Source organism: Chrysochloris asiatica, unplaced genomic scaffold (genome assembly GCF_000296735.1).
Source record: "Chrysochloris asiatica unplaced genomic scaffold, ChrAsi1.0 scaffold00004, whole genome shotgun sequence".
In the NCBI taxonomy this organism is placed as follows: Eukaryota; Metazoa; Chordata; class Mammalia; order Afrosoricida; family Chrysochloridae; genus Chrysochloris; species Chrysochloris asiatica.
Window position 1 is genome coordinate 23643223 of NW_006408522.1, and position 12129 is coordinate 23655351.

Sequence of the window (12129 nt, forward strand, 5' to 3'; positions counted from 1 at the left end):
TAAAACACCGGTGGCATAGCCCTCAGAATCACAGCAACTCAAACCACCACAACACGACAGACAGACGAGTGGTGGCCGTTTGGTTTTATGTCTATACCAGACATATAGGCTCATATAATTCTATTTGTGTGCAGGAGTCTACCTGAGGACACCACCTGTGAGGCTGGAAGGGAAACAAGACTGGGTAGAGTGAGAGATTGCATTGTAATAGCTGCTTCTCTGAGGGACTCCAACTATTGGATAGTCTTTCAGGACTATCCTAATAAACTAAGTGGGATTTGCCTTTAGCCCAGCATTAGCTAGTGATTGGATGCAGGCTGTGGGAGGGGGTGCTTGACCTCCCAGGGTTGCTATGGGTCAGAACTGACTCAATGGCACTTAAGAACAAACAACAACAATCACAGTGCAGAAGGGGGATCTGGACTGTGCCTCACAGCATCTACTACACTTCTCATGCTTACAGATGTCATTCTCAAAGATTTAAAAATTTTCATTTATAAGAAGAGTGAAAAAAAATCAAAGATGAATGGAAACAATTAATCTAAATGACTAATGGACCACGTAAACCTCGGCCTCCATGACTAAGTGCCAGAAGATTTAGATGGTTCTCAGCTACCTCTATTAACTGCTATAAAAGGAACCACAATAGGAGATCCTGGATAGAGGGAGAGGAAATTGTGGAACAAAATTCAAAACCATAAAAAAGACCAGGCTCATTGGTTGGATGGAAACTAATAGAACCCCTGAAACTATATGCCCTTTACTCACCCTTCAAGCTTGGAACAGAATCACCCCATGGATCAACTTCTAGCTAAACAATTGACAGGCCAATAATCTTGTTGTTAAGTTCTATCTTATCAGTTCTGACTCATAGCGATCCTGTATAGAGTTTCAGAAGTTGTATATGTTTACAGGAAAAGAAAGTCTCATGTTTCTCCCATGGAGCAGCTGCTGAACTCTAACTGCCAACCTTGTGGTTAGCAGTCCAGTGCTTATCCTGCAGAGCCACCAGGCTCCCAGACAGGCCTATAAAGGGACCAGTAACACCAATAGGTTCTAATTTCTGAGAACATTCAACCATATGATATCCAAAGGGCAGCATTGGCCCAGGGATAAACCTCAGAAGGCAGGGAGGGATATGAAAGAAGGATGAATGAGAAAGGGCACCACAGAGTGTAAGTGGGAAGAGTGCTGTTCCATTGAGGGGAATGTGATTAAAGTAAAAAACCATATATGAATTGCTGAATGAAAAGTCAATTTGATCTGTAAACTTGCACTCAAATTACTAAAAGTTAAAAACTTGTTTATTTGTGCAAAATATTTATTGTGTTTTACACAAAATACTTACTGGTTTTACACACATTATTTGATTTAATTATCACAACAACCCTGTGATAAGATATTAATAACCCTGTTTCTGCAAAAGAAGAAAGAGGCTCAGCCTCTACTTACTACATCGGCTGGTAAATAGATTTGTATTCATGCCCTAATATAAGTCCTTTTTCCACCATATGTTAATATGTGAACATTAACTACAATTCATATTTTTTAACTTAAAAAATTGGGCTGGCCAGCATTAATAGCAAAGTTCAAAGAAACAGAAAATAACAAATGCTGGTGATGGTGTGGGAAGATTGGGACCCTCATATAATGCTGGTGGGAGTATAAGATGGTGCAACCACTGTAGAAAACAGTGTATGGTGCTTCCTCAAAAAGTTGGAAGCAGAAATGCTGTATGACACAGCAATACCTGTCTTTGGTATAGATTCTTAAGAAATAGAGCCATGATGTCATGAATAATGTAAGCACACTCATGTTTATCAATAGCAAAAGATGGAGACAGCCTAAATGCTAATTAGTGGTTGAATGGACGAACCAACTTTGGTACCTATGCACACTGGAATACTATGTGACACTGAAGAAAAAAATGGATCTGTGAAACTGCTCACAAAATGGATGAACATGGAGGATGTTATGCTGAGAGAAATTAGTCCATCACAAAAGGACAAATATTATATGAGATCATTATTGTAAAAAGTCAAGAAAAGGTTTTCATGTTACAGGAAATATTTTTTGTTACTGGGGTGGGAGAGAACGGGGAGTAATTCACTAGTTCTAGGTTTTGTTGAGTCCTGGTGTGGTGCTGTGGGTTAATGCACCAGATTGCAAAGTCATTTGAACTGAAAGGTCGGCAGTTTAAGTTCACCAGCTGCACCTTGGAAACCCTATACAGAGTCGCTATGGGTTGGAACGGACTCAATGGCACTTCACAACACACAACAACAGGGTTGTTATATTGTTATATATTGTTATATAAATATTGTTATAGATACAGAGTTTATATGTATATGGCCATTTATCTTTGCTTCAAACATGTCCATGAATGTGGTGACACATACACAGGACAAAATTATGAAAACATCCTAAACATTATCAAACACCTTGAAGGAATGAGTTTCTGGGCCTGAGGACTTAGGGCTATAGTCTTGGGGACACCATTGTCAAATTACAAAACATAATCTACAAAGACAATGTTGTACATCCTATCTTAGTGAGTTGTGACTGGTGTCTTAAAAGCTCATGACCAGACATCTGAAGTGCAACATGGCCTTTCCCTGTGCTGAGGAAAGAAAAGTGATGAAAACTGAAGACACTTGGAAGCAATGAGGCCAAGGGACTAATGGAACCTGTGAAGGTCAGTCTCCATGACCCTGAGACAAGGAGAACTAGATGGTGTCCAGCTACCATTACCAACTGTTTTGAAAGTGATCACATTAGAAGGTCCTGGATAGAGTAGGAGAAAACGTGGAACAAAACTCAAAATTATAAAAAAGACCAGGCTTACTGTTCACAAACTGAAGGAACCCCAAGACTATGACTCTTGACTCCCCTTCAACTCTAGAACCAAACTCACCCTGGTGGCTCAATTTTCAGCCAAGCTGTAGATAGGAATATAAGGGGACAACAATACTCCCGAGGAGGCACACCACAGAACGGACAATCACTGGAGATCAAAGGGGCAGCATTTACTGAAGGACAAAATTCTGATGGGTTGGGAAAGAAGAAGGAATTGGAACAAGAATCATAAAGAGGAAGTGGGATAAGTGACGCTACATTGAAGGGGATGAAATCATTGAGATGAAATTAAGTGTATTATTTGTGGAATGTAATACTGATGATCTGCTCCGTAAACCATCATTCAAGTCACAGTAAGAATTAAAATAAAAAACCTTGGGTGAAGTGCTTTTATGCATGACAGCACATTACCAAGTTGTCTATTTCCTCTGTGCAATAGTTGATCTTATGGAAGGACTGTTGATCACTCAATTCTTTAGGAACTAGCGGATATATACGTGCTACTATTTTAATTGTATGGAAGCATTTCATCCATTCAATTTAAAATTTAGTATTTGAATACATTCAGGTTTAAAACATTTCAAAGTATTTAAGTATCAGAGGTGTTAAAGCTCTGAATCAAACTTTATGCAGGAACAAAGTTCTTGTTTGCCGTTTGATGTATTGTCTTCACTGACAGTTTGCATTTAGAGTACTGTTTTACATTCAGTTTCTCAAAATTTGAATGCTGAAAAATTGCATGCTTGCTGGAATGTAGAGCCATCTGACACTGGGTGGGTGGTAGAGAACCGCAGTGCTTAAGTGCCTGTGAGAGTGGGCATACTCCAGAGGCAAATATCTCATCAATGAGAAGTTCTAGAACCAAGGAAGGAGGGGTGTCTTTCATAGACTGGTACTGCCACAGGGCTTTCCCAGATTTTACTCTGGCTGTTGCTCCATGCTGGGGAGAAACACAAATATTGAAAGTGAAGAGTTATCTACATTCAAGATTTCCTTTTCACCTTGTGTGACAGATACTGCTCATCTTCTGCATGAATCCTTCTTTGGGATGGAATTTAAGGCAGCTCAGGTCACTGTTGTGTCGTTCTTATGTAATTCTGCCTTCCAGTGAGGATAATCTACTTTTGTAAATTGATCTATTTGTACTTTCCGTGGAACAACAGTTATCCCGCCTCCTCTCTGAGGCTCAATTTCCCTTCCACCCTCCTTCTCATCCCTTCTTGCAATTGTCCTTAGGTCCAAGTTGCCCCTTGGATTTTGAATGGTTGATCCTTCCATCATTCATAGTGAGCATACCTTACTAGTGTTGTTGTTACCCTATTTACCTATTTACTGCTTGACTGAAGGTTGTACTTTCTCTCTCTCTCTCTCTCTCTCTCTCTCTCTATATATATATATATATATATATGTATTGTTTCCTATCCAGACCTGAACAGTGGTTGAGGGACACAGTCTCAGGTTCCTCCAGTCTCTTTCTGAGATTGTAAACCCAGTGTTGCTTTTTAAAAAATTTATAATAATTTTGAGTTTCATTCTACACCTCATGCCACTTTATCCAGGACCTTCTAATGTGATCCCATTCAGCGCAGTTGGTAGTGGTAGCTGGTCACCATCTAGCTCTGGTCTCAGGGTCATGGAGACTGATGTTCACATGTCCCATTAGCCCGCTTGACAAGTTGATTCCAAGCATCTTCAATTCTCATCCCTCTTCTTTCTTCTGCACAGGAGAGACCAATAGCTGTAGCATAGACAGCCACTCATGGATGCTACTCACCACAGAAGGATGTAGAACATTGTCTTTGTGTTGTGCCAACTGAACACAGAGTCCTCCGAGACTATGGTCCTGAGCCCCTAGGCTCAGCTACTCATTGTCTTAATATGTTTGATAATATCTCAGAAGTTTTTGTTTTTTTTTCCAATCATTTTGCCTGGTGTAAACCCACCACATTCACAGTGGTGATTGCAGGAAAGACAAATACTCAGGTGCCAATTTCCTCTTTCACACTCTTGTATATCTGTGGGACATATCAATGTATACATATATGTGGCGGTGGAGGTTAGTTATGTGCTGTGGGGTTAGTTCCAATGCATAGCCACCCTGTACAGGGTTTCTGAGGCTGTAAATCTTTATGGGAGCAGAAAGTCTCATCTTTCTCCCATGGAACAGCTGGTAGCTTTGAAATTCTGACCTTGAGTTAGCAGCCCTATTCGTAACCATTATACTACCAAGCTACTTTATATATACATACACACATCTATATACATACACAAACACATACAAGTATACACACATTCTACTCTTCTTCACATAAGCATTCAGCATGTGTCTCTGTCCATGTATCTACCCACAGATTATTGCTATTCCAAGGTTATCTAGATCACTATTTACCTCTATTCCCTTAGGGCTTATATACCCCCTGTGTCTTCAACTATTTTCATCATACTTCTGCCAACCTCCATCTTCTTGTATACTGCCTTTCTCTGTCTTGTATGTTGCCCTCCCCATAACCCAAGTTAACATGTATCTACCCTATAGCCAGTGAACTGCTCCCCTTCCCTCTCAGCCCTGGAAACCATCAAAGAATGTTTTGTTTTTCTCTTTCAAACTCATGTATTTGTGGGATATAAAAATACATATGTCTCACTTTTCCACACTTACCCATTCAGCCTATGTTTCAATCTATGTATCTATGCCCAGAACACTTTTGTTCCAGTGTTGTGTTTGTTGTTGTTAGGAGCCATTGAATCGGCACCACACCTCACTTTGTTCTTCTGTCAGGGAACTGATTAAACTAGACTGGTTCTTTCTCAAAGCCTAGCGCTTAGGACATCTGCTTCAAAATTATGTGGAGATGGGGTGGACTTTGATACAAGAGTACGTGTTCCTGGGACCCATTACAGTCCTGTTGACTGATGTTTTAGGGGATTGGATTTAGGAGTCTGGTTTAAAAAATCATCTCCCTAGATAATTATAGTTTCTCAGATTTTCTAAAACTCTTTCCAACCCTAATTTCAAAGAACTAAAACTCTATTCAACAAAATACGCATGGGCACCTACACATACAATCTTGTTCACATTACCTTTACAGTAACTATTTTAGCACAGAGTGTGATCCTGCATTTTACACAAAGGTATCCTGGTGATTTGAAAATGCTAAAAGCTCCTAAAGGTTTGCCCTCTGTCAAAGGCCACTTTGCTGCCACAGGGACTCTGGTTCAAGTTTGACTTGAATATAAGAATTTCATTACAGTCTCCATGGGCACCGACTTAGACATAATGTCCTATTACATAGGACCATTGTCTGCATGGAGAGGGAATCACCTGGTTATGATTCTGAACACATTACAGAACTAGCTTAGGCTCTGTTACAACTCTAGTCAATACTGAAATGACTCAAAACCAAAAGATAACAAAATGCCCTCAGCTGCCATGGAGTCAATTCTGACTCTGGGGAATTCCAGGTGCTTCAGAGGAGAACTGTTCTCCATAGAATTTTTAGGGAACAGATCACCAGGCTTTTCTTTTGAGGTGCCTCTGGGTAGACCCCAACCTTCCAGTTAGCAGCTGAGTGTTAGTTGTTGTAATTACCTTTGTTGTTGTTGTTGTTAAGTGCCATCAAGTTGGTTCTGACCCATAGTGACCCTGTACAGGGTTTCCGAGGGTGTAAATCTTTACGGGAGTAGAAAGCCTGATCTTTCTCCCACGGAGCAGCTGGTAGTTTCGAACCGCTGACCTTAAGGTTCGCAGCCCGATTCGTAACCACTACGCTACCAGAGCTCCTTTGTAACTACCTTGGGACTCCTGAAACTTTTTAGCAGTCACTTAAATCTGGACTTCCTTTTCAGTAAAACTCCAAGACTTCAGCTCCCATACTTTGGGCATGTTATCAGGAGAGACCAGTCCTTAGAGAAGGACATCATGCTTGATAGAGTAGAGGGCAGTATAAAAAGAGGAAGCCCCTCAATGAGGTGGATTGACACAATGGGCTCATAGACCATGAGCTCAAACATCGGAAGGACTGAGGATGGTGCAGGACCGAGCAGAGCTTTGTTCTGTTGTACATAGGGTCCTAGGGGTTGGAGTCAACCAAACAGCACCTCACAACTACCACCACCAAGCCCTTTGATGTGCCTCACGGACTTCTTGAGGTAAATAGTAGTTAAATGTCTCCTGAAATTGTACAAAGTCCACTGTCCTAATATTTCTAGTCAGGTGATTACGCGTAGGCTTAAGAGAATCTTCTAGTTACAAATTAGACAGGGGTTTTTTTTTTTTTTTTTTTTTTCCCAGGCAAACAGGAGTTTTTATGTAGTTGAAACCACATTTATTGATGGACCTTACCATTCAAATAATTTGACTGCCTTTAACATTGTCAGACCTCCTACACCTTTAAACCTTTTTTTATTTGTTTGTTTGAGATTATTTATTTTATGCCACATAAAACAGGTATGCAAGTGTCCTGGCTTCCCACAAATAAAATGACGTTTCATCCTTCTGTGTGACTCTAAGCAAACTGCTGAACTGGCCTTCGTTTTCTGAGCTATGAAATGCAGGGAAAACATGCTGGAAAACCAGGTGGCTGCTTAATTCCTCCCAGCTCTAACACTACATCCCTGAAGAGGAAGACAGTAGGATGAAGTGAAAGATCATGGCCTTTGGAGTTGGGCAAAGTTTTCACAAGTGTAGAGTATGTGTGTGTGTGTGTGTGTGTGCATGCAGGTGATGATACATTATATCTAAAGGTAATGAAAGCACTCACTCAACATAGGGTTTGGTATAGAAAGGCATTCCAGAAAGGTGAACTTCCTGATTCCTCATGCCTCAACATCATCACTGATGCCTTTCAAACCACCCTTAGTTAGGTCTCCTCTTAACAGTAGAGCAAGAGCCAGCCTCTCTGTTCCTTACTCAAGAACAAAGACTAGGGAAAACCACCTGCCAGTGAATACAGGTTCTCTGTTGCTTCCTCACCTGGATCCCCACTGTAGCATGCAGTTGTCTGGTTGAAGTGTGGTGGAGGCAACTCTAGAAATGAAGGGCTCACTTCACTAACAATGCACTGGGGCTCACAGTGGCACTGCAGCAGAGCCCTAAAGTCTTCTCCTTGGGGATCAGGTGGGGTCTCCTCTCTGCATGCTAACCACACCTGAGAGCTGGAAGCAGCTGTGGAGATTGACTTCCAAGGAAACCAGAGAACAGAGAGGTGAAGTGATTTTCCCAAAGCTACACACTCTAGCAACAGTGGGGAGGAAATCTCTCAGGATCCACTGGTTCTCACACTGGAGACCCTCTACACTGAAATGTCAATGGTGTAAGTGGTGGAGAGGAGTTTGGACTTTGCAAGTCTGTAGCCCTGTCTCTTCTCCTCCTTCCAGCTGTGTGACCTGGGTCATGAAGCCTCCTCTCTCCTGGACCTGAGTGGCCTCATTTATATAAAAGTCGGACAATAGACCTCTTCTGTTGTGAGAATTAAAAGCAATACTGTATTCATATTGTTTAACAGTGCCTGGCATAGAATAAATTTTGACAATTGGTAGTTCTAATGATCATTAGGAGATCTGGTGTGGCCCTGCTGGATAATGTGCTGGACTGAGAGATTAGTTTGAGCCCTAAGGTTGGCAGTTAAAACTCACCAGCTGCTCCTCGTAAACCCTAAACAGGATTGCTATGAGTTGGAACTGACACCTCGACACTAATAATAACAATGATCATGAATCTGAATTTCAAGGCAACCTTGCCATTCCCTTCCTCTATACCCCCAGGACTGATCAGAACCTTGCTCATCAACCTCCCTACACCAGCCTGTCCTTGGTTAGCCAAGGCGCTGAGATGGTCCAGTGTCAAGGCGAGGGGCGTTCCCGGGGGCTCACCTGGTGAGGTCAGTAGTACTTTCGCCCCGCAGCACTGGAAGCAGTGCAATAGGGACTTGGCGCGGATGTTGTAGTTGAGGCACGACATGGCACAGCCCAGCTTAGCCAACCCCAGCCACAGCCACACGTAGGCCGGCTCATTGCCCATAAAGAGCGCCACGCAGTCTCCCTGGCGCAGGCCGACGTGGTCGTGCAGCGCCCGCGCCACCTGATTGCTGCGCCGGTCCACTTGCGCGTAGGTGAGCGTCTCATCGCGAAAGAGGATAAAAGGCTTGTGTGGCGTCTGGCGCGCTTTCTCCAGGAAGACACCCAAGATGGTGCGCACTGGCCGCTGCTGTCCGTAGCTGCGCACCCTCCGCGCCATGCGTGCCACCCGGAGGAAGAAGGCCAAGTCCTTGAAGAAGTAGGGATAGCAGAAGTGCACCAGCAGCGGCAGGAGCAGCAACCCCGCCAGAGCGGTGTAGACCGCGGGCAGCATAACGGTGGCGGGGTCCCCTGTCCCGGTGAGGGCGGGGGGCGCACTCTGGGCGTACAGCTTTGCGCTGTGGTGGACTCGGGAGTGAAGGCGGGCGGACTGCGGGGAGGTGCTTGGCGATGGGACGCTGGGCTTGGGGGAGGCTAGGGCGACAGAGAGGCGTCTTGGCTGTCAGCACCACTGTAGGCTTCTAGTTCAGGGCAGGTGGAGTTTTGTGCGTGGCCGGGGAGTTCTGGGTGGGACCTGCCGGCTGAACCCGTCCCCTGGTGGAACACAGCGAGTTGCACTCCAGGTCCTTCCGCCTGGCGGGAAGTTGGCTTTGCAGTTCTCTAGGGGTCTAGGCCAGCTCTTTGCCTGAATTTAGAGATCTGAGATCAAGTCTGGACTCCCTGCGTTGTACTCCAAGTGGAGAACACTATGCCTTGGAGACACAGACCCCTTATCAAAACGGTGATGCTAAGATGCACTAGGGAGCGCTTGCCTCTGTAGGATAAGTACAACACTGTTAACCACAAGATCTAGGATTTGATCCCACCAGTCGCTTGGAGTGAAAAAGACGCTTTCCAGCCTCAGAAACCATATAAGGGGTTGCTATGAGTCAGAACCTACTGGAAGGTACTTAGAGGATGCTGAGGCTAAAGGCGGAAATGCATGGGTAGGGCTGTTGTTATTTACTGTTACTACAAATAGAGTGCATTATAGCCGTGTTTTGTGGAAGAAAGATGAGGCTTTCTGCTCTGCAAAGATTTCCTGCCTTGGAAACACTATACAGTGTAGCTATGAGTCAGAAACTACTGGAAGGCACTTAAAGACAACATCAACAATAGATATAATGTATTGCTATTATCGGATTCCTGATGTGGCGCTGTGGGATCAGCACTGCACTGCGAACCACATGGTCGGTGGTTGAAACCCACCAGCTGCTCCTCGGAAAGCCCTGTACTGGGTCACTATGAGTTAGAACCCACTAAACAGCACTTGACAACAACAATTGTTATTATCATTAAAATGCCTTATACATGCGAGACAGGGAGCCCTGATGGCATAGTAGATTACAAGCTGGGCTGCTAACCGAAAAGTAAGCAGTTCGAATCTATCAGTGGCTCCTTGAGAGAAAGATGAGGCTTTCTGCTCACATAAATATTTGCAGCCTTGGAAACCCTTTGCATGGTTGCTGTGAGTTGGAAGTGACTCCACCATCACCACCACACGTGAAAGTATTTTTTCATATTTATAGCTGGTACCAGTTGCTAGGAGACCTGGTATGGTGCTGCAGGTTAATATGCTGGACTGCAAGGTTGGTTTGAAGCCCAAAGTCAGCAATTAAGCTCACCAGTTATTCCTTGGAAACCCTATACAGGGTTGCGATGAGTCGAAGCTGACTAGATGGCACTCTATAACAAGAATAGCAGCTTCCAGTCGCTCCTGCCAAATCAGAAACCAGTGCCTCTTTTCTGGTCCCAAGGACTTTACCGGGTCTCTCATTTTAGATTTGCTCTTTGCCTTTTCTGCCCAATTGCTTGGTGATTTCCTGTGCAGACGAGTTTAAGGTTCATCAAACTGGTAGCATAGTGGTTTCAAATCGGGCTACTAACTTCAAGGTCGGCAGTTAGAAACTACCAGCAGTTTCGCCAGAGAAAGATGAGGCTTTTTGCTCCCGTAAAGATTTGCAGCCTTGGAAACCCTCTGTAGGGTCACTATGAGTCATAACTGACTCCACGGTACTTAACAACAATGAAAGCTCTTGTGATGACTGTATCCAGCTCATTCCAGTTCCTGGTTGGGTGGGTGAGGACTAGACCCTGTAATCCTATTCAACCCACGGATAGCCCAGTGAGACTTAATTTCGCATGAAGTACTGTTACACATTGTTACTGATGTTAGGTGCTGTTGAGTCACTTATGAATGAAACACTACCTGGTCCTGAGCCAACCTCACTGTGATTGTTACACTTGAGCCCATTGTTGGTGCCACTGTGCCAATCCATCTTTTTGGGTCCCTCCCTCTTTTTCATTGACCCTCCACTTTACCAAGTATGATGCCTTTCTCCGGGGATTGGTCACTCCTAACAACCTGCGATATGCAGATGATACAGCCTTCCTTGCTGAAACTGAAGAGGACTTAAACATTTACTGATGAAGATCAAAGAGCACAGCCTTTGGTATGGATCACATCTGAATGTAAAGAAAACAAAAATCCTCACCAGTGGACCAATAAACAACATTCTTATCAATGGAGAAAAGATTGAAGTTGTCAAGGACTTCATTCTTCTTGGATCAACTATCAACACTCACAGAAAACAGCAGTCAAGAGATCAAATGACGTATTGCTTTAGGCAAATTTGCTGCACAAGACCTTTTTAAAGTGTCGAAGAGCAAAGATGTCAGCTTGAGGACTAAGGTGCACCTGACCCAAGCCATGGTATTTTCAATCACCTCATATGCATGTGAAAGCTGGACAGTGAATAAAGAAGACTGTAGAAGAATTGATGCCTTTGAGTTATGGTGTTGGAGGAGAATACTAAAAGTGCTATGGACTATGAAAAGAACCAATAGATCTGTTTTGGAAGAAGTGCAGCCAGAGTGCTCATTGGAGACCAAGATGGCCAAACTTCATCTCTCATACATTGGACATATTGTCAGGAGGGAGCAGTTGCTGGAGAAGGACATCATGCTTGGTAAGGTGGAGGGTCAGAGAAAAAGAGGAAGACCCCCAACGAGATGAATTGGCCAAGTGGCAGCATTGATGGACTCAAGCATGCAACAATAGTGAGGTTGGCCCAGGATCGGGCAGCGTTTTGTTCTGCTGTGCATAACGTTGCTGTGAGTCGGTACCGATTTGATGGGACCTAACAACAACAACAACAACAATATGTCCAGTGTCCTAGTGTGGCGCTGTGGGCTAATGCATCACACTGCAAAGTCGTT

The 12129-nt window shown here is 43.7% G+C and overlaps 1 protein-coding gene across 2 annotated transcripts in view; it reads right to left on the bottom strand.

Annotated features, from left to right (window-relative positions):
- LOC102813077 (very long-chain acyl-CoA synthetase-like) overlaps positions 1–9205 on the bottom strand; it is a 67265-nt gene extending 58060 nt beyond the window's left edge. For both annotated transcript variants that reach the window (XM_006831664.1, XM_006831663.1), the window contains exon 1: positions 8728–9205. In XM_006831664.1, the coding sequence (XP_006831727.1) occupies positions 8728–9205 (478 nt within the window). The remainder of the gene's footprint in view (positions 1–8727) is intronic.
- Between the last annotated feature and the right edge of the window lie 2924 nt (positions 9206–12129).